The 23,508-nt window shown below is 39.3% G+C and overlaps 2 protein-coding genes across 8 annotated transcripts in view; both read right to left on the bottom strand.

Moving 5' to 3' along the window:
• LOC129724685 (neurocalcin homolog) overlaps positions 1-23,508 on the bottom strand; it is a 324,802-nt gene that overhangs the window by 141,795 nt on the left and 159,499 nt on the right. The gene's annotated exons all lie outside the window — the stretch shown is intronic.
• LOC129724684 (neuronal calcium sensor 2) overlaps positions 1-23,508 on the bottom strand; it is a 273,798-nt gene that overhangs the window by 103,649 nt on the left and 146,641 nt on the right. The window contains exon 1 of one of the 7 annotated variants that reach the window (XM_055679779.1): positions 6,812-7,002. The exons of the other annotated variants lie outside the window; for them this stretch is intronic. Within the exon in view, the coding sequence (XP_055535754.1) occupies positions 6,812-6,976 (165 nt within the window). The 5' untranslated portion in view covers positions 6,977-7,002. Of the gene's footprint in view, positions 1-6,811; positions 7,003-23,508 lie in introns of those variants that run through there. 7 annotated transcript variants of the gene reach the window in all.

Here is a 23,508-nt window from a genome sequence, read left to right as displayed (position 1 = left end):
CTTCCCGATTTCCGACTTGTACGGCTGAATCGAACATATTCTTCTAGAGGAGGTGTGGCCAAGCATGGAAATTTTCACTCACTAGCAATATTTCATGCAAATGTGTTCTTTGATTCATCAGGTATCGTTCAATTGTTTCCACTCGCGTACAAGTTTTCCATAGAAACGCTGCTGATTGTTTTTCGCTTCTAAAAGTTCCGAATACCATAGAAGGAGACTTAATGATTCAAACACGATAGTATTTATTGTATCCAAGTTCACTTGCATTCATCGGTATCGCGAGAAGCTTTGAGATATTATCGCCAGTGATAAAACATTATGAATCCAAATAACGTTAGATTGCGTTCAACTGTTTGCTTACCGGAGCAACTAGGTATCATCAATGCTTACGGAAATGGTAGTATGGTGCATTAGCATGTGATATTTGAAATCACTAAGAATCATCGCGGTGTATCACGGTGAAAGCACGATGTGGAGTAGCCGAATTACGCCTGCAAGCAACCAACATTTGAAAGAATCGCTGCGATCGCTCGATTGCAATCGTTTACGATTCTTTCGTGAAACACTCGCTATATGTTGCTCGCTCCACCTAAAGCAGGCAATACTGAAACAAAATCATCAAAGAGAGCTACCATATATTTCTTTGCTATAAGTTGTCTCTTGCATGCGTGAGAATGTGTAACTTTTAATAGCGATGGTTTGCTGGGATTGAAAGCTTATGAATAGCAAGTTCAGAAATGATACCCAAATGATTGTTATGCGATACGATTTTTTCCATCCTTGGGTGTGGCTATTGCTCTTCGGCGTGAGATAAGCTGTCATCTGCTACCGAGTTTTCAACTCAAGGTCATCGAGGCCGTGGGATTGGAAGTAACCACTGGAGTCGGTCCCATTACCATAATCGCAGCCTACTGTCCCAAACAAGTCAACGTAAGGGACGGGTCGGCAACGAACCTAAGAAGGGACATCATCAAACTGACTTGGAGGCAGGGGTAGTTCATCATTGCGGGTGACCTCAACGCAAAACACCAAACCTGGGACAACAGTCGTCGCAACCAAAACGGCCTGATCCTCTTCAACGACCTACAATCAGGCCACCACAACATTCTAGGTCCGGCCGCTCGACTCCCACCCGGTTGAGCAGATCCGGAGTACACGCAACCATCGACCTATTCATCTCCAATATGGGCTCCACCGACCCGGTTATTCACCAAGAACTCAGCTCGGACCACTTCCCAGTGGAAGTCTAGGTTGGATCCTCTGCTAACCGATTCCAAGTCTCTCGGCGTAACTACCATCGAGTCGATTGGGCGCGGTTCCAGCGATGTGTGGACAACGCAATTGACTACAGCGTCCAGCTCGAGTCCTCAGAAAACATCGACCCTTGTCTTCAGTCCATCGATGAGACATTATCCCTGGCCCGGGATCTACATGCGCCGGCTTCTAGTCTGGTGAGTAACTCTCTGAACCTAGACAACACAGCCAAACGATATATCCAATTCCGTAACACTATAAGACGACAGTACCAGCGCTCTGACCTGCTTCACCTGAAGACCAATATCAATCGTCCTAACAAAATCATCAAAGCCAGGTTTGTGGATTTAAGAAACAAACATTTTTCTCAACATCTTCGCTCCCTCCCAGTCCGTGGAAAGCCGTTCTGGAGACTAACCAAAATTTTGAAAACCAAACCGAGACCTATTCCCATTCTATCACCCCCAACACCAACCCCCGGTCATTTCCATTTAACAGCATCTGAAAAAGCCAATGCACTTGGTCAGCATTTTGTCAACTCTCACCGCACGAGCCTCACCTTAGCCCGCACGAGCAAGCCGTCCAGGAAGTAATAACTAGAGTCGTCGATCTTCCATCAATCATTCCCGATGAATCTTAAATATCTGCTGATGAGGTGTTAGCTGATATCAAGCGCACCAAGCACATGAAGGCCGCCGGTGTCGATGAGCTCCTCAATCTTGAGTTGAAAAACTTGAGTCGAGAATTTTTTGAACACCTGGCAGCGATCTTTAATAAGTGTCTAGAGCTCAGCTATTTTCCGTCTCGCTGGAAGCTATCTAAAGTGATCCCCATCCACAAACCCGGTAAGGACAGTGCCAACGCTAAGCCTATAATCGTGCATCTCGAAGTTGTTCGAAAAGTTGATTCTTAGTCGCTACTGGACATCGTAAGCCAGAATAACATTTTCCTCCCAGAACAGTTCGTGTTTACGCAGGGTCACTCCACCGTTCACCAACTCACTAGAGTTACTCAGATACTAAGGCAGAACAAGTCCGTTAGTGAAACATCTGCCATGGCATTGTTGGACATCGAAAAGGCGTTCGATAATGTCTGGCATGATGGCCTGGTGTTCAAGCTGCAGCGATTCAACTTCCCGATCTTCTTCGTGAAGATCATGAAAAAATATCTGTCGAACAGATCATTCCAGGTCTTCCTCAACAACATTCCCTCTGATACGTTTAACGTACATGCTGGGGTTCCACAGGGTAGCCTTCTTGGTCCCATCCAGTTCAACATATTTACCTCAGGTGCTCCTCCCCTTCCGGGTGGTGGCAATCCGTCTATGTTTGCAGACGACACTGCCATTATCTACAAAGGTCGAGTGGTTAGAGCCTTGACGCGTAGACTACAGGAGGGCCTGAATGTTCTGTCCGACTATTTCAACAGCTGGAAGATCTGCATCAATGCAGCTAAGACCCAGGCTATTATATTCCCGCATTCAGAATCAACTAGACTTGTTCCACCTGCCAATGTAAGAATCCATCTCAATAACACTCCCATCGAATGGTCGAGTGAGGTTGTCTATCTTGGCCTCTCTCGGGACCAAAAGCTTCTATTTCGTTCACACGTAGAGCAAACTGTTACCAAGTGCAACATACTGACCAAATCCTCTTATTAATAGGAAATCCACTCTTTCCCTCACCAACAAGCTTGCCGTTCACAAGCAAATGTTTTTACCGGTCATAGAGTACGCTTTGTCTGTCTGGGAGGGCTACGCTAAAACCCACCATCTTAAACTTCAGCTTGTTCAGAATAAAATATTACGTATGATCCTAAACTCCCCTCCGAGGACACGAAACTCTGATATCCTTCGCCTGGCTGATCTTCAGGTGCTGGAGGAACGGAGAACAACATCGTTGACTAGGTTCAGAGAGTCCTGCGCCAGGTCACCTCACCAGATCATTCGTGAGCTGGTACCTTAGTTTTAAGTTATTTTAAGTTAGTTATTCGTAGTTAAGTTGGCTATAAAAATTTATTTTTCAATTAAAAACAAGTCCCATAAAGAATGAACTGTAAAATTCTACACAAATAATGTAAATCTATAGAATCAAGTAACAAGCAAACCTCAAAACAAAGATGCAGAGCCTTAAAAGGCTAAACAATTATTATGTAAACCATATTTAACCATATAAAAATAATAATAAATATACTTTGAGTTAAAAAAAGAGTTGAATTTACTATTCTTATACATTTTTCAAGTCTTAAAAAATACTGTTTCTACACTACGTAATAAAGTTGTTTGCTGGACTGCGGCAATTACCTTCTTTGGTTTTTCACTGCAGCAAATTTGTTCTGCTACAGGTAGCTTTCAACAGCCCATCACTTCAACCATAACTATTTTCCCCAGCTACAGTCTCAGCGCCATTGACCTGAACTTTGATTCAATTTAAGGATTAGAGCTCATTGTCTAGTCTAAGCAGCTCAAAGAGCAAAGTTGTAAGCCTGGTTCACCAGCTTCTTGAAGAATGGGTTACACTCAGCAACATCCAACGTTTCACTAACAGCAGACAGCAATGCTACGACGTCTCCAGGTCCAGCTAACAAGAAAAAATAATTGTTCGCGAGCAGGACTGCCGAATATCACTTCGTTGTATTCGTATTCATTCATTATTGCCGAATCACATCAACGCGTTGCAATAGTGTATTCACTCAGCAATGGAAACAACGCCTATGATTACTATTACGAGTGGCTTGTGGGCGATGAATAGTTATTAAAACGTAATATGATTACCTTCGTGTTTGACTCGTATTGGCTACGATTTGCTCAAGTCATCCAAAAGGATACTGAGCGATTGAATGAGAATAGTCACCAAGAAGATACATGAGAGGATATCAAGTTGTTCCGGTATACCGTGACTGCTCATTTTTTCGCGAACTCATCTTAAAAAACTATTTTTCAACAGTGTCCTTTTGGAAAGGGGTTTTCTTTTAATTTTTTTAATGTTTTCAAGCGACACAAAGAAACAATCTTTTGTATTTATTCAAACGTAACTTTCGAGTTAATAACAAAAAATATCGACAAAAGGAACATACAAAATGGCGGACATATTTACCAATTCGTAATATGCAATTCAAAATTATTGTGAAAATATGTCCCGAAATAAATACGAAATAAATTATTCATGCAATTAAGCTCTACTCTCGCTACTTTTTAGCAATAAAAGCATTGACGAACGTTGAAATATTTTTTCCCAACCGTGGTAAAATTAATATGTAGTTTAATTGTCTTTGCAACAAATGTAATTTTATGTAAATAACTTAAGTAACTTCGCTATATTCATACACGCCAATACAGCATACAAGATTGTTAAAATATGCCATTTTGCGTTTTTCTTTATCAACATCCATTTTTCTATGTTCAAACCTATCTTTAAGCGAATGCAAAAAAATATTTCTCTGTATCGCATTTTTCACCCCAAAAATAAAATTGAGAAAAACCATCTCTGACCAAAGGGGAGAACACTCTGAAGGAACCGCTATACCTTTTAAATAAAATCTGTCGTTTTTACATCTCCAAAATAAATAAATTGAAAGCTAAAATTTATTCATTTACCGTATATTGCAAACATCGATAAATAAATAATTTTTATATATTTATGTAACCATATTTACCGAGTATCTATAAGCAAACCAACTGTTTGGTTATTCAGAAAGTTGGTAATTCCGATTGGAATGTTTTTAAAAATTCCAGATGAATAAGACAGACTTCGCAAATTAAACAAATGATTAGTTGTATTAATTTAACGGCGAATGTATGAACAAGCTCAGAAATTCTAGTATGTAACTCTTCAGTGAGCGCTTCGCGTGAATGCTATCTTGTCTTCGTCCCGATTTGATTTGCCATAATGAATCTATCAATGCCACGGTGAACCGATACAAATATTTACTGAATAGCGTCAATGCGATTTTGAATCGTATCCAATCGGCGAATAATGAGAAACAGCAGGAAAAGGAAAACACAAATCGATCGTTTCAGTTCATCCGTACACATGTCCAACCCCGATGAAGTAAGTGTTCGTGTTACATTGTTATTAGTTCACAGCGAACGGTTCACGAAGCGAATGAAGATTCAATGCAGGAATCAGGAGCCTTGTTCGCTAGTACTTTATTTTTCGGTTTTATATCCGCATACTGGCAATTGAGAAATCCCGCCCTGGTTGTTTTTTTTTGTTCCATTCTCTTAGTTGGGTTTGCTTCCGCATCGGAAGTATCACTTAAAATGAAATCACTTGCAGTAGCCTGTAGCACAGCTAACTAAATCCTTACTAATTTAGCTTCCAATGAGTGAGCGTGTTTATTGATCGCTATGTCGTAGTGGTTATAACCGTTATATTCGCGAAATCACCGAAAGCACGTTCGTGAACAAGTGAAAGAAACTAATAGAAAGCGTGAGGCCTCTGCCATGCTGAACGCCAACGCGAGCGATCGGGCGAGATTCTTGTCGTAGATTAATGAACAGCTCTACTTACGTCTGTTCATTAACCTACGGCAAGAATCTCGCCCGATCGCTCTCGTTGGCGTTCAGCATGACATAGGCTTGAGCCTGCCATTACGGGAGCACCAGAACGCACCAGGCAGTGCCATAAAAGAAGGCGAGAAGATGAAGTCATTCCAGCTGAAACTAGAGGGATGTTAAGTGCTCGATAAGTCGTTGCAATGAGACCTAATGAAAATAGAGCGGTGAGGAAATTGAAATCAATGACTTTAGCAAGTAAAAATCATAGATGTGGTAATTTTAGTTTTCTATCTTCTTGCCCACTGTGTTGTGTTTTAATGAACAATAGCTCGGCGTTGTCCAACGGCAGTAGGCGGTTGTGTGTCAGATATAACATTCTATTTTTTTTTCAAGATCTGGGACGAAATACTGGTGGAACAGGTACGTGCCGCGTGCGACTTTTTCGTCATACAGCACAAAGAGGGTGTGCTCCTCAATAAACACTGCTACAATAAAAATTGATATAGAAAAAATATTTGGTATTTTCATTTCTTAGTACATTTTTAAAGTGTATTCGAATATATTGAACACCCTGTACAGCTGAGTAACTAGAAATGCACATACACACGATATATACAAATTAATGTCATCTTATGAAACATATGATGGTATGTTTGGTTATACGAAAAAATATAACCATCCCAGTATTCTGAACCATTGAAGATGGGATAGAAGCATTCTTTCCCGAGGTGGACAGGCATCCACGCCATGATTCAAAATCAGGAATAGTTCTTTTAACACATCTTTACTTTGTGTGTAAAAGCCGGAGCAGTGTTTTTCAACGCACAAAAAATGCAATTCATGCAAGCTTAACTGAACAAAAGTTATGATTTAAAAGAAGTTTACGCCCTATAGAACGGATCATTCTAATCTCAGTTTCTTTCATCCAACTATAACAGAGCAGCAATTCGTCAATGGTTTCCCGTTTCCCACAATGCCAAACGAAGCGGCCAGCATTAGCGTGCAAATTTTAAGCCAAAAAACAACCGAATGCAATAGCAAAAAGCAAGTGTCTTTCACCTTAACGCAAAGCAACATATCATCGTCCCGTGCACTCATGAATTGTTCCAATATCTTATCGCCGCATGATGGCTCCACGGTCGCCAATAGCAGCGCCGTTTCCAGACTAAGCACAAGAATCCATTGTCGGTGCGTAAATTTTCTAGCGCTGGCTTCGAGAGCCATTCTGCCAAGAAACGGGATGTGCTAAAAACGCGTATGTTTGTGAGTGTGCGTGTTTAGGCGTGAGTGCTAGAGCAATGTGAGTAGTGAATACTTGTCTGCAATGAGAAATAAAAAGAGATCGTAATGGATATTGGAATGAACGAACTAAAAAGTGTTTGTTACAATTCGCAAGATACAATAATGATTTTTAGTTGCAGGGAACATCGTTACTCAACGTGAGTTAGATTAGACAGAACCATAAATTCATTTAAAATACTCGGGACTACCAGTAATAATAAAAATGTCTCATCTCAGAAATCAAAATGCCGGGCAAAACAACATCGGAAACCCTTGTGGACTCTGAAATGCGATGAAAATAATAATCTCTTACAGCTGTCATAGCGTCTGACATCGCCGTTGGAGAGTAAGCAGTAGCGAAAAATGATTCGAAAAAAAACAGCAAATTTCGTTAAGCAAAACTTTTTATTGCGTCTCCTCAACCCGGTCACTTGATCAACTTTTTTCCTTGTTCAAGTTTCCTTTTCGTTACAGTAAAGCAAGTTTTACAAAAACAACAATCCACAAGTTGATGTCGAACACCCAACAAATCTTATTAACACTGAGTCTCGTTAGCAGAACCTCTGGCGGTAGGAGTGCATTTCTTATGATGTGTCCTGCAGCTCGAAAGCAGTTAAGCAGTCAGGGAGTTCGATCACACTCTGATGGAAGTATGTAAATAATTTAATAGCGAAAAGAGAGGATTTCGTACTGTCGAATTTCACATCATGTTGATGTCTTGTAATTTCACGAGCTCTTTTTGCCCAGTGGGAAAATCTAAGTTGTACGTTAGCTTCCGCCAGTTTTCACTAGCTGGTGCAAAGAAGCGAAAAAAAATTCTTAACAAAAAGTTCAGCTGAAGCAATTATAGTTGAGAGTTGCCTCCTTGTGCAATTTCCTCCAGAATAAGATGACGCAGCACACCGAACGAACATTTCGCACTCGAGCCAGCCCGAAGCTAAGAATAATAAATGTAATTTTGAGTATGCATAAAACTTCTGCTTATGGTTTGGTTGGAAGTTCGTGAATTAGATTAAGTCTTTGAGCATAGAAATAACGTTGCATAATGCATTGGAATGTAGTCTGACAGAAACGAGCGACGAATGGATGTGAAACTGCTTAGTTTCATTCAAGTAGTTTAGTGAACATATTCTATTGATAAAACCTCTATTAATGGAAAGCTGGAAAAATTGCTTTCAAATCGGCACTCCATTTATATTACACGTTACAATCAGTGATTGTATTTAGAGTAATCTAAAGTCGAAATTTCACTGCGCTACGCAGTGGTATGAGAGCACAATACCGTAAGCTTTTTGACGTATAATACGTCTTACCTTAATAGGCTGCCATTCCGACAGATTTCAAATTCTTACAACTTTGCTACCTTTGAACGGATTTTAGTCATTGATATCTCGTTGAATAGAAAACAAATTAAAAAAAAATTTCGAAATATTTTTTCAAAGTAAAGATGTTAAAGTTCATAACCAATTTGATTATAGTTCAACCAAGCACGTGGCCGCAATGTTGCAATCCCAGCACTTTACAGTACAACCGACACTAAAGTAGTCAAACGATTTAACTCTGTAAACTTCGTAATTGTTCGCTCGAGTGTACAACACGCCCACCGGAAGTATAACTGTCATTAGTCACATATAAGATGCAACAATTTAGTCTGCATTATCCATCCTTTTTTTTAATAGGGGGGGATGTTTTGCGATGAAATAATTATTTACTAATATTTATTCCGAATTTTTATTGTGTGTTCTGACACAAACGGTGACATATCAACACTAGTGCATAATCCATCCGATCACTGTAACAGCGAGATGGTTTACTGAAAACTTGATCGAGCAGTAGCAAGCATACTTGCCGCAGCGCGGCAGCGACGATTTTATGTTTGTGTGGCTGTTGATGCAACGTACGCTCATTTAATTGTAGCATTCCATAGCGGACGGCGCCTTGTTTTTTAGTGCAATAAAATTATTCATTTGAAGTAGTTATTATTTTTCGGCCACTCGCCAGAACGTTGATAAAAACTTTGAAATCTCACTTTTCTCCTGAGTATTTATTTATTAACCACATACGGTAGCAGCAGCGATCAAAAATGTTTTATTTTTCCACCATTTTCTCGTCTTCATATTCATAGTATGCCTATATTGTCTTCATACTTCGACACATCAATAGCATTTTTTTAACTGATTTATGTGGCGATAACATAGTGCAACAAAAATTTACTTTTTTTCCTGCCTCGGCTTCTATGTATGATTTTTCGACGTATATTGACGCAAAAACAAATTTCCCCGAGTTTGAACACATTTCACTTTAAAGGACAATAGTTGTACCATTTTGAATTTTTGAGAAATCGAAAATTTTCGATGTTTTTTCGACGGCATTTTGTTTTAAAGCCAAATTGCTCTTTAACTTTTATTACACATACTAACGTTGAGCTAGTGTATTTCATAATGCCTTTAGTTTCGGATCCAGCGTACTTGGCTAGCTCTCCTGAAAAAAAAAAGTATGAAGGGCCAGTTTTAATTGATCTGCCGCTTGTCAGTGGCTTGCTTGTGTCCTGGGTGCCATCTAAATAACAAATTTGTAAATTGTTGAGCAGTGGATGGAAAACTAATGCAATTCGCGCGCAACATTCGTCTTTATACCCAAAAAACAACACGCAGCGCAGGCCAAACTTTTTTTTTATTTTCTTCCAGAAATACCGTGTGCGTGGCCACACTCACTGATCGTGTTAGTCCACTCCGTAGGTATTTAGGACAATTGCACGTTTTTTTATCATTCGTCCAAAAAAAATTCATCTAAAACGCTTCAGTAGACACTGAAAAAAACTTACCACCAGTTGAAAAAACATGGTTTCGTGAAAGACGCTGCCAACAACGTAATACACACAATATTTGCATCAACGACATGCAAAATGAATCTTCAAATATACCTTAAGCCATTCCCGGCGGGTGATGCCATATGGCATCACCTGACATTCGAACTTTGATTCAAGTTTAACAAGTTTACTTGAAAATTTGCACGATGAAACTATTCAGTGTGATTAGAGCACAGATTGATCTGCGATAAGCGATACAGTTTGTGTCAATCGTGCATATAGTTGATGAGTAACAAGAGTTTGAAGCTCATTTTTTTGGTAAAAACTGATTTTTCTCCGTCGGGAAAGGGTTAATCAACCGAAATACCAGAATACTTCACCTTACTCTGAACATCCGAGTAAAATCTCGAGAATTTAATATTTTTTAACCTTCCAGAATAGGGTCTCCCTTAAGCTTTGTCAAATTATTAGCGTTTATTCGCCAGAGAAACTATTACTCTTCGCTCTCTCAATAGCAAATAGTATGAAGCACGTTGCACAATGGTCCAGAAACTAAATTCAGGAGGAAATTTGGTCTAGAGATCTATAGAAATGTTTTAGAGAAAAACTTTCTTCTGCAAAGTTGTTACTAAAGCGCTTATTGAAAAATTATCAAAAATCGGGGTGAACCAAACTTTCGATAAAATCAAGTATTTAACCTTTTATCTCTGTAAATAGAAAAAAAGTTGTGCCACAATTTTGTAGCTCCGGTAATTTGAATTTTAATTTTATATATTTCGCATGTATTTCCTCTAAAAACTAGAACCTGTATTTCCTCTACTAGAACTAGATTTTGTATTTCCTCTAAAAACTAGAAACAATAACCTTCAATTTGACCCAAAAAGATCGGGAATCGATCAACTGGTTCAAAACTTATGAATTTTTGAAAATAAAATACATCGAATGAAGTCGCTTTCTGGTCACCCTATTTCGGAGTTAGTCGCCCTAACGATTCAACGAAAAAATACGGGTTTGATTATTTTTGACAAAGATTCATCCCTACAATTTTGACCACAGTTGAAGTACTTTGCGTGACCCGTTCCGAAATAGGGTGTCCATAAAAAACGGCTTTATTCGATGTTTTATTTTAGTTTAAGAATTTATAACTTTTGAACCAGTTGATCGACTTCCGAGATTCTTGGATCAAATGAAAGGTAATTGTTTTTAGCTTCAAAATTTGAAAAAAAAAAAAAATGGTAACCTTTGCAGGTGAATTCACTCAAATATAAAAAAAAAACATATTTTTCAAATTTTTCCATATATAGAGTCGAATGTGCCCAACAAATGTGACAAACAAATGAAAAACGCACATTTTTTGATAAAAAACATTTTTAACTTAAGCAGAATTGAGATATTCACGATGATAGTTGGTAAACGGCTGGATAATGCGTACCATCGGTACCAAGTACACCTACGGGAATAAAATAGACCCCACACGTGGTCCTTAGCCTCTTATCCAGCCACTCGCATCTCGACCCTAACGCGGTGCCAGGTGGGATACAAGCAACCAAGGAAGATCGGGTAACCAACCCGGTGGGAAGTTGGTCGTATGCTGACAGGGAAGGAGGGCTCTTTTGAGTTTCCGAGCGTCTGTCCTCCATGTTAGGAGCGGCTCGAAACGGCGTCTGTACTCCAGGTTAGGGGCGGCCAATTACCGTCCTCGTACCAACGTGGGACTCTAAGCGGTGTTGTGCACGATGGTCCTCCGGCGAGACAGAGAGGTGGTGCGCAGGCCTCACAAGCCGCCACCGTAAAACACTCACAAGTAATGAACGAGGAACAAAGAAATTCGGACTGGAACAGTTGGCACAGACCCATGCGACGAAAACGAAATAACGATTGGAAACTTGGGACGTGAAACTGCCGATCTGTCAATTTCCAAGGGAGCACTCGAGTGCTCTCCGAAATATTGAAATCCCGCAGGTTCGACGCCATCATGCCATCTACCAGAGCTGCGGCAACACACGTGAGCTGAGGACAGCTTTTATAGTGATGAGCAAGATGCGGAAACGGATGATTGGCCAGAGCCTGACAAAGTCATTTTCAATTGACAATTATCAGGTTATAGTGACGCTTTGACCCGTCGCTTTCAATTGAAAAGCTTTTGTATCATTCTCAAGCTCTTCGTGAGTCGCATGGAAACTACTCGGAAGCTCTTGCTTTGACTTTGACAACTGAAGGGCTAGAAACTGATACAAATGCGTTACAATTGAAAGAGAAGATTTTCACCGTCATTCTCACATGACGATTCTCAACTGAAAATGACAATGAGCGCTAACGGAGACAGGGGGCTTCCATACAGTACTTCGCGCAAATATATGAACGAGTGAGATATAAAAGGGTGCCGATATGAAACGCAGAACACCAAAACCAGTTTCACAATCCGAAGTGGTTACGCAGCGCCAGTGATCAACAGCAAAAAAAATTCCGAAATATTGATATTCGAAATATTTATTGCATGCCATTGCCGTTTTAACTGCGGCTTGCGGTATTAGAATACTATCATCAAACGACTAGTTTCAATTGAGACGCTGTAGGAAATGAAATGAAACGATCCGATGAACAACAGACGGGAAAGAGAGAAAGGAGTGATTCGATGACAGCAGCCGGAAGGAATCAAGTGAAAATGAAACTTTGAATCGAAATGACAGCGCGAATAGCAGTTTCATTGTTTTGTTTTGAAAATGTTGAGCCCTGGTGGTGGCTAATCAGCCCTCGAATGTGTAGGTTGAGAATCAAGGGTCGGTTCTTCAACATAAGCATCATAAACGTCCACAGCCCTCACCTTGGAAGTGCCGAAGATGACAAGGTGATTTTTACGCGCAGTTAGAGCGTGAGGGAATTTCAACGCTCATGTCGGACAGGAGGAGGAATCCGAGCCGGTGATTGGAGGGTTCAGCGCACACCAGTTGACCAACGAAATGGGCCTAAGACTCATCGACTTTGCCGCCTCCAAGAACATGCGTAGTACCTGCTTCCAGCACAACCTCCTACACAAATACACCTGGAGGTCACCAAATCAAACGAAAACACAAGTCGACCACGATCTGATTGATTGTCGACACTTCTCAGACATCATCGACGTCAGATCCTATAGGAGCGCTAACGTCGACTCGGACCACTACCTGGTGATGGTTAAGATACGCCCAAAACTCTCCGTTGTTAACCTCATTCGGTACCAACGCCCGCTCCGGTTTGATCTCGCGCGACTGAAGCAACCTAACGTCGCCGAAAACTACGCGCACTAGCTCGAAGCTGCGCTGCCGGAGTAGGACCAGCTTGAGGAACACAATTAAAACAGCCATCAACAGCGTAGCGGAGAACGTCATCGGGCATGTGTGACGAACCCAACGGAAGAAGTGGTTCGACGACGAATGTAGGAGGGTGATGGATGAGGAGATGATGTTTTTACAAAGTTACTTAAAACTAACGGAGTTATAACATTGTAGAACAACTGTTTTTTTTTTCTATTTACAAATATAAAAAGTAAGATTCTTGATTTCTCCGGAAACTTGGGTCATCCTAATTTTTGATATTTTTTTTAATAAGCGTTATATTGTATGACACAACTTTGTAGAAGAAAGTTTTTCTCTTGAATGTCGCTATAGAACTCTAGGTCTAGATTTCAATTTTCCCTTAAATTTGGTTTCTGTACCATTGTGCATAGAATGGAAGCTCACAGTTGTTGAGAGGAGAGAAATTTTCTCTTTAAGATCAAGATGAGCAAAATAAAGCCAAACTTCTATATAATATCTTTTATAACTTTGTAATGAAGATAGAATTTTGTTTGTTCAGCAAAGTTTAATATTTCTCTATATTCTACAACTTGCCAAATAAACCATTTTCTATCTCTCAAAACCAAGTAGTTAGTTTTTTAAATTTTTAATATAGTTAACTTTCCATATCTTTTGACAATTTGATATTATGCGGGTGATTCATACACCCAACACAAACGGGGAACATTTTGTTACTTTGGTGCAACTTTTTATTACTTATTGTGTATTAGACCGCGAATCATACACAAAGAGTAATAACCAAAAAGTAACAAAAATTTTGACGGCCACACGCTTGTATGTGTTTCTACGGCCAAGAACCGCAATGCATATGATAGAAAAACTTCACTCGTTGCATTTATATTAATGCAACGATCAGGTTCATTTCTGTCCCCTTATGCACACATAATAAGAATCTCAGCCGTCAACCTCAAATGTCTTATTAGAAACACCACTGTTTCGTTCCCCAGTGTTTACTTGAAATGAAAATATGCAATACCGTGAGCCCAGAGTTACGAAAGTTGTTCGGGATGGGCACGAGTTTTGTATCTTCAAACAGGTCCAAACGAGTTTCTATTAAGCACACTCATTAAGCACTCAGATAGCTTGCATAAGGGCAAATGTTTGTGTTTTCCCTGACGCAGTTTACAAATCGTGATTCCAAGACGCATTTAAAGTCTTTGAAATCATCAACGTTTGCATACTGTATGACGGGAAAAAATGCTGCTTGGCAACTCTTGTCATATTATTTCTCTATTCCGTATGCGTACAACAAACTAATACACGCACACCGGATAAATTGGAGATAGAAGGAACGGCTTGAGTTGCGATGACGGTTTGTCTTGCCGCGAGGTAATATACAGCTCTAAGTAGTGCTGTACATTAACCTGCGGCAGGGGGAGTCGCCGTCGCAGCGCATGTACAACATTTTGCATGAAAATTTTGCATGTGGTTGAGACGTCTATTATTAGATAGTCGTACTCCCATAACACGTACTAAATATGTGACAGTATGTGTTGATACTTGACTGGAGATGAACTTAATTGCTTTTAAAGTAACAGATTTGTTACCTAAAGAGTCATTTCACGTTATTGCTAACTAAGTAATTCGGAAAAATTTTGCGTGTACGAAGAAATCATTAACCTAGTATGAAGTTGTAAAGTGCTGTGGAATTAAGTTTCACTCTTTGCCTTTTTGGAGCACTGTGGAATGGTATATCTCCAAAATAAAATAATTCTTCTTAAGTCTCATAAATTTCTAGTTTAAGAAAATATCTACACTAAAAAATCACTGCCTTTTTCAATAGTTTTTTTCATGAGATGAGAAAAGAGAAAAAATGCTTTTTTTATTCACTGTTGGAAAAATGGTTGTTTTTCCAGTGTTCATTTTTGTTAAATTGGGAAATCAATTTACTACAGTTCAAGTATTCATAGACAACAGTAGAGATCGAAACTCCCAAGATACCATTTTTCAAAGATTTTACCTACTAAAACATATACAAAGCAAAGCAAAGCCTTGGTGCTACATTCCGATTCGGAATTTGACCTTTTTTTTATACACAGACTTCGCAGCCCACCGTTTAGTGTACAGGACAATTGCGGGGCTAGCGCTACGATCCTACTGACATTAACAGTCTCTCCCAGACCGAGACTCGAGCCTACGACGACTGGCTTGTTAGGCCAACATCGGACCTTGAGACCATCTGGGCGATAAAAACATATAGACTATTGTCAAAAATAAAACATATACAAAGAAGTTTGATAACTGATGTTGTACGATGACAAATAAAAGATAAAAAAAAATCTAGGACATTTTGACTTATACTTTATAGAAACGGTAGTCGAAGTCGTCAACAGTAAAATTTCATCAGAAAACCACCCCCAGGAAACTGTATCTAAACCTCAGATGGAACCGATGTTGTAAACCATATTTTACGATCACTCTCTGTTATGAACGGGTACATTTGCGGCAAGAAAAAACCTTTTCAATACTGTCACCGTAATGATACCCACGAGAGAAGATGATTCAAACAGAGGAGCGCAGTAAAAGAACTCCCACCTTCAGTGTGTGGGTAAAACCAATACACACAATAAAACCAAGCGTTGGAAGGATGTTTGTAGTAAAACCTGTAAAAAGACAATATGTCACCTCCTGCCACAGCGAACTTTACAGCCGATTGCTAACGCGTGAAAACCCGAAAAGGTATCTGTTGAAGCAAACATGGTTTTTGTCAAAAATTTCGCACCTTTTTTGTGCAGATTGTAACCAGCCATTGTCCGATATGAAACAGAAGAGACTGGGGAAGTGTTTTATGAGCAGAGGTAATATCGGTAACGCTATAAAGGGTAGTGAAATTTACGAGCAGTATCGTCCGCTGCGGCCATGTTTGCGGAGAGAAACAACAAGCATAACATTACTAAACAGCTGTTTTCTGAGCGAAATTTTGTGTTTATTTTCAAGTGTAAATCAGTGCTAATTTTACTATTTGGTTTACTATTGAGACTTTTGAGTTTTTACAAAATTTGCTCTTTTTAATGTACAAATAACAGATTGGTTCTTATTCACTATGTTACAGCAATGGGGAGTGCTTCACACCAATATTCCCGCAGCCTATAAACTTGTTACATAAATAGGTATTTGATTTTATTTTTGCTTGTTCACAAAATCATTCACTTACAATATCTTAAAGTTAGACTTAGGAAAACCAAATAAGAATATTTAACTTCTCATGAAGGCAAAAATACTGGCAAATCGTTAAATTTCGATTAAATTATAATAACCCAGAAACCGTTTTGAAAACATAATTATGATCCATTATTTTTTCACGCTTATATCCGCTGTAAAGAAAATATTCTGCACCACACGCCGATTTGCTACCATGATTGTTACCGGAACTTGGCCCATGCTGTCTTTTCGTAGAGCCGTTTTCGGCTCACAGCAGAAGAGATTCCTTCACCTTACTGGAAGTATTCATATTAAATTCATGAAATCTACGTAATATCGAAACATTATGTTATCCTATGCCTTCCTAGGCAACCGTTTTTGTTCGCCGATTGGTCATTATTTTGCTAGAAGCAGACGTAGGATCATCTGGTCACTCTGTCCGGTAAACGGATGCTGAATCGATTTCTGCGGGGTGCAGACTGAGACCAAATCAATGCGAAATACTGCTAGTGTCTAGATTGGGAAAATCCACGGTTTGTTTGGATTAAATACATGCGAAATAAATTGGGATATCATTTAGTATTCGCAGTCCTTTGCGGACAACATTTGCGTCAGTCCCAACATCGGATTTAGCTAACCAATATGCGGTGGTTAAATTTTTCATGTCGACTGATGTTAACTCCATTGCAGAAAGAGTCGAATAACTAATCGCATTTATATACAGAAACGCTGCTAAAGGGCCAGTGTATAGAAGTTCATTTAAAAGCAGGTACCCAGCAATGCCTATTCTGTAGCCGCCAGTTTGCAATTTCTCATCAAACGTCCCTACATTGCTTCCGATGAAAAGTGCTAGATAAAAATTTCCATTTATTTCAATCAATATACGCAAGGCCATCGACAGGACCTGTACTAACCACGGCAGCTAATGACGACAGAAAAGCGCAGTTCAAAGGTTAACTTGGAAGCAATGGTATTCCGATAGAAATCATGAAACAGAAAAGTCCACCCCTTCTCGGTATGAATAGATTTTTTCTTTCAAAGGACCGTTGGTCGATCTTCAGTGCACAAACTATTTATAAAACCTGTATTCTATAGGTAGTAGACTTCGCTGGATTTGGCTGTCTTCATCATGTCGACTTTTTCTCTTTTTTTCATTAGGAATCAGGGGTCAGTTTGGCAGTGAAATCCAATTAGTATCACTGTTATCTATTATGTCCATCACATCAAAAGCTCATTTATACACGCACTAATTAACGTCAGCACACACGAGCCCGGAGAGGAGCTACCAGTTGCACCGAATCCGTGATATTCAATCAATTATGCGAACACATCGACGTTTCACACATACCACCGGTGGCAAATTAATTGATTGCTAATTTTGACCTTCCCCTTTTATTGGCGGCCGTAATTATTATGTATGATACGCAAAGCAAATTTCGCCTGCCGGTTTAGTGAAACGGGAGCCAGGAATCCTGACCTAACATAATCGGTTGCAGTTCACCAAATTATGCTTCTACCCGAACATAAACAGAGCCGCTTTTTGGCAAACTTAAATAGCTTAACATTCAATTCAGATTCGGATTAGGTTGTATTCGAGAGCAACACATTTCGTTGCCTCTCCATTTCTGGAAATCCTTTTATGAATGATTTTTGGATCAGTGTTGTTTCACTGAAGTGTTAGTTTCTGCACTTGAATCATTATTTAAGATTATAAATATACCGTCACAGAATGTAACAAGATTCATTTCGTGGGAAACTGTGATGAACTTGAGGAAAAACCTAACTCTCTACTAGTCTTGCATCAAATCAGGTTAGATCAGATTTGAAGATAAACAAAATCACTGACCTATTTTAAACTGGCAATGTGGCTTGTGAAAACTATGAATTAAATTCTGCATCCTTACACCGATGCGAAAACACAGACTTCAACTTCATACGACCACCAAGTATAAATCCTGTTCGCTGGGAACCCACTTTCCGATTCATGGTGTTTACCAATCGTTGCTCGTTCAGTTCGCTACTTCGTATATTACTGATTTACAGTTTGTAGAATAAAACATTTTACAGAAGAGAAAAATACGAAGAGATTCTCTACATAACTTAGCTGCACGCTTTCTGCATATTTTGTCTGCCCGAGCGGACGGCGACCGTCTGGCTGGATGAACTTTCTTGCGGTGCAAAACTTGTGTAAACGGCTAGCCTCACCAGCAGCACCCCACCAGATCATAAACACTGTGAACGAACGTATATTTTCATAAAATGTGTAACACTCCAACCGTTATCTCGGCACCCGCTGCAGCTTTCGGCTCTCATAGACAAAATTTGTACCGATCGACAAATAAAGTACAAATTTTCCGCAGTTCTTCGTACCACCGCTAATGCCCCACAGGACCATCAAGACTAGGATAGCCGCAGTAACATTCAGATTCTACATCAGGTAGAACGTGAGCAGCATTGCAATAAGCTGGACCGTCTGTGCTCTGTGTTATAACTACTCTGAGGGGAGGCTGCCGTTAAAATATACGCGAAGAAAATGCAGCTACTCGAAAATACTTGCGCCCCAATGGAATACTCCGAGTCGAAGAAAAAAACAAAAGATCTGCTTTCGAAAGCCTGTCTAGTGCCTCACCAGGCGATAAATTTATTTTCTTGCGAGCTAGCGAAAAAACACGAGCCGCAGTAAGGTTCGAAAGATAGAATGAAAGATGAAACGTGATTTGAGCAATGGGATTTTCTCAGCATCAGAACACTTCCAGCAGACATCATGAAACCGAGCTTATTTCCGAAACAAATGGAAAACTGATGGGTGGATAGAGGGCATTTCTCATTTTTGGGCTATTCGGTGAGTGAATGCGGGGAAAGGTTTGTGAAATCATACCACGCGGACGATGGAATTGGCAGTTTGCCGTTGTTTCTGGTAACTTCAGTTTTTTTTTCATACGCTGAAAGCGGGAATTTTGAATCATTGAAGCTTTTGATCATATAAATTAATCTCGCAAATTGAAGCTCAATCTGTGGTGTTTGTTTTGAACTTAAAGTCGGTCGTTTGAAGGGTAATCAAATGAAAGCATGTTACTTTGGAAGTTTAATGGAGATTGGTAATTTTCAAACAAATGGAACTGAAAAATGATAAGAACGATTAAAGGTTGTGTTATTCTATAGAACATTAGGGTACTGCTTTCGCAGCTCGCCTCTTTAATTTAGAGATATCTACCTCAGCTGGCCTCTTTGATTTAGATATATCTATGCCAGCCAAGTTATAATTGACCTCACACCCGACACACACGATGAAGTTCAATTAGGTTGGCTTGATTAAGATCGCTTGTACACTGGTATATCTTACATAGGTAAAACAATTCTTTTATTTTAAATTGGTTTGTATGATTTGGATTCGAACTATTTGAAATCATTATCAGATACAATTGAACTTCAATATCATACCTGGATTTAGTTTTGTTGTTTTCTACATCTTACAGTGTGTAAAGGTTGATGAATTCAAAGCCTAAATATGCTTCTTGGAATCACTTCACGTACTGTAAACTGCGTTAGAGAAAACAAAAAAACATTTACTTTCTTGCAAGTGGATGCAAGCCATGTTGAAAACAGAGATTCATCGCTTGATGGAACCCAACCGGATTTGAAGTTTTGCACATATTTAATTTTTCCTTCTCTAGGTTTGTTTCTCCCTAAACTGTATCACGTTAACCTCAAAAAAGACTCTTACGGACCAGTTTGATAGTACAAAACTCGTGCCAATCTAGAAAACCTCTATTCAAGTGATTTTGCAATTCTCTGGCAACTCTGGCCTCCTTTTCATTTCCAAGCGGTAAACAGTGTCACTACAATTAGCGTTTGCGGTAAAAAATTAACTTTTTTCTAATGGTGGTAAAAAAAGAACTTAGACAGCTAATTGAGTTTGATAAATTTCCGATGAAAGGTAATTATGTTAGCTTACGGCCCTTGCAAGCGGCCTTCCGGCTGTTAACCGAAACATTCGCCATGGCGAACGAAAACATGCGTGTAGGCATGTTGTTGAGTTCTTTTTTCATTTTTTTGCCCTCATAGCCCGGTTACAGTAAACGAATGCTAGCACAATTCAATCTTTAACCGTTGATGCTCAAAACATAAAGCTATTAGACAAAAAACGATATCCTTTCTGTAAGTGACTGTTTCCTGATTATAGAATTTTTGTAACAACTTGTCTATTTGTAGAATGCTTGAAAAAGATTTTATATTAAATCTAAACGTCGGCAATAGAAAATAAATTTTGGTTTTGATAAGCAGATGACTGGAATGCAATTATCAGTCGTGAGTTGTTGAATTTCTTTATATTATTTATCATTTCTTCCTGAGTTTTCGCGAAAAAATTTTTGGAGCAGATCTTACGCCTCAGGTGCGCCCAGAAATGCTCGATGGGACGCAACTTAGAAACGTTAGACGGGTTCGCCAACTTTGGTAACACATCGATATTCAGCCACTTTATCTCCTCCAACGATCGCTTCGAGTGGTGGGCCGACACCAGATCCGGCCAAAACACCGCGTTTTCGGCCTTATGGTATTTCTTGATGAACGACGAAACTTGTGGCAGGCATTTCGTAAAATAAATTCTCCAGCTCACGGCCAGTCCGGAGTGAAAGAAGAGCGGCTTTGACATCCCTTTCTTGGCGATTGTCAGCCACAGCAGCACCTTCTTGGGGAACTTGGTGTGCGAAATGAACTTCACCTCTGTGCTCACTTCGTTCGTGGGGGAAGTAAAATACGACGTGCCTTGCCAGTCGTTACCATCCACGTCGAGCCAAGTCTCGTCGTCCATCACCACCACCACGTCGCGATTTGTCGATAAAATCGACTTGACCATCTTATTCAGGCGCTGCCGCTGCCAAAGATGGCTGGACTGATTTCAACAATCTTAGTTTCAAATCAAAGATTTAGTTGCTTTATTGGTACCCATTTCATTTGATTATAACACTGGTTGCCAAAATCGAAAAAATGCTGCTCTAAAGCTAAAATTCACAGGAATGGTTAAAAAGCTATAATTTTACATTTTATCTCAGTTTGACCTTCGGGGCCACACTAGTGTTAGCCAGTGCAATCGGACTTTTATTTTAAACATTATGTGTTGAATTGTGAAAATATTGAAAGTCTATTCTCTCAAAGATCACACGACTTATTTAAAGAAAACAAGTGACAAACGAACAGGTTGTTCCTCAAACTTACAAAGGAACAAAACCCAAAGGCTGTTTAAAACTAGCTGCTTTGATCAAAGTTCGAAAGTAGGAGTCATTATGATATAAAGACTATTTATTCAGGACACATATTATGTGAAATTGCAAATATTAGGCTCCAATTTTTCCTTCAAATACAACATCAATATTCTAAAATCCAAAGAGTTGATTATACCTTTATTGGATTGTATTTGCCAATTGAAGGATGTTTTCCAGAAACCGGAAGTCGCAAATTCGGATTCTGATTCCTGGCCTCTGAGCATAATCCCGGGTACTGAAAAACTCACATTGGGTAATATTTGTCCCTTTTAGACTGGTGCAGAGTCCCTTCCGGAGGACTCCGATAAATTTCCGATTGATTATTGTTTTACATGAGAACTTACTGCTAGCCATAGAGTGTATTCCGCGAGAGACAATTTCCCCTCGCAAAATCACTGCCTATCCTTATTACTCTAATAGCCTTTCCGCGGCCTGTCTCTATTTTCGAACATTACTTTTCGGGATTAATCCCACTTAGTCTACCTTAGTTCTACCGTTCACTTAGTTCTACCGAGAGCGGTGAGCTGTGCGCTCGCCACTCTGCCTTGTTTACAAACAATTGCCAGTAACTCACCCTCGCGATGCGGCGACGAGTTACCGGCTCATCAAGTACCGAACCGCGGGCTCTTGTTTTAATTAATTGTGCTTACAGGTGGCGGTTTTCGTCACCCAAGCGAAGCGAAAGACTTAAATTCAACTGTAAGCAAGCTCTGACCTACTTTAATGCACAGCTGGAGGCTGTGCCAACGAAGAATGCGATAGGGAACCGGCTTCTTTCCGGGTATGTATGTCACCTAATGTGACGGAACCCTGTAGGCTTTTACAGGACGCGTGGGTACTGCACCCACTGGTTTCCAGAAACCGGAAGCTACTGTCTAGAAATTTAAAATGGCGACTGAAGATGATTTCTGGCCTCCGGGTATCATACCGTTTCCCCAAATCATATTGGATGATATTTGTCACTGTTGATCGGAAACTGTCGCCATCTTCGCCATCGAAATACCCAGATTAGGAAGTTCGGCAATTTTATGATGGATTTTATGATTATCAGGCAATCAGAAGTGGTTATCTGGATAAAAAATGGGGTTTGAGGTCGGATTCTGACCACTGGGTATGATCCAGGTTTCAAGAACCCATATTAATTGGTATTTGGCCATTCATTAGATGCCCCTCAAAAACGATCAGTATTATCAACTGCGTTAAAGAATTTCATTTTCACTGATAAAATCATTAACATAATGTATAAGGAACAACATTTAATTATACATTATTAAAATTTAAAGTTGACATAAACAATATTAATATTTATACGCAGTATATGAGTACAAATCGATTATATCATGATCAAAAACAAAATCGCATCATATATTTGAAACAATTTAATGTTATTTGCATGTATATGTGTTAATGTATGTTGATATGTGTGTTAATGCTATATTTTAAATGTTCGGTATAGTTTTACTGTTGGCTACCAAAAATGTGTTGTTTAGAATGAAAATTAAATCCAGCAGAAATTATCAAGGTGTACTTTTTAAGTGTTGGTGTAAATCTATTTCAACAAATAATAAGTTTGAATGAAAAAGGCTGGGTCTCACCGCTAGGTGGATTAATTTTTTTTTTTTATCAAAAGGAAAATAAAAAATTAATTATCTTTAAGATAATTTCATTCATTTCTTTAAATCCATTTTTTTTTTATAAAAAACAGCAAAAGATTAGTCAAACAAAGCAACCGATCCGATAACGGAGAAATCAAGAAAAAAACAGCCAAAACGGTTCAAATGACGGTCTTTGGAAAGTTGTAGACAACAATTTTGTCCTTCTGGAAAAAAATTCCCTCAAAAATAGATAATAAAAAAGATTTTTTTTTTTCAAAAAATCATAACTTTTTTCCGGGTTTCTCCATGGTTGCATTGTAATCTTTCGTAG

This window comes from Wyeomyia smithii, chromosome 2 (assembly GCF_029784165.1).
Source record: "Wyeomyia smithii strain HCP4-BCI-WySm-NY-G18 chromosome 2, ASM2978416v1, whole genome shotgun sequence".
NCBI classification, from domain to species: Eukaryota; Metazoa; Arthropoda; class Insecta; order Diptera; family Culicidae; genus Wyeomyia; species Wyeomyia smithii.
The sequence above is the reverse complement of the archived record's forward strand: the minus strand, read 5'-3'. Positions and strand labels throughout refer to the sequence as shown.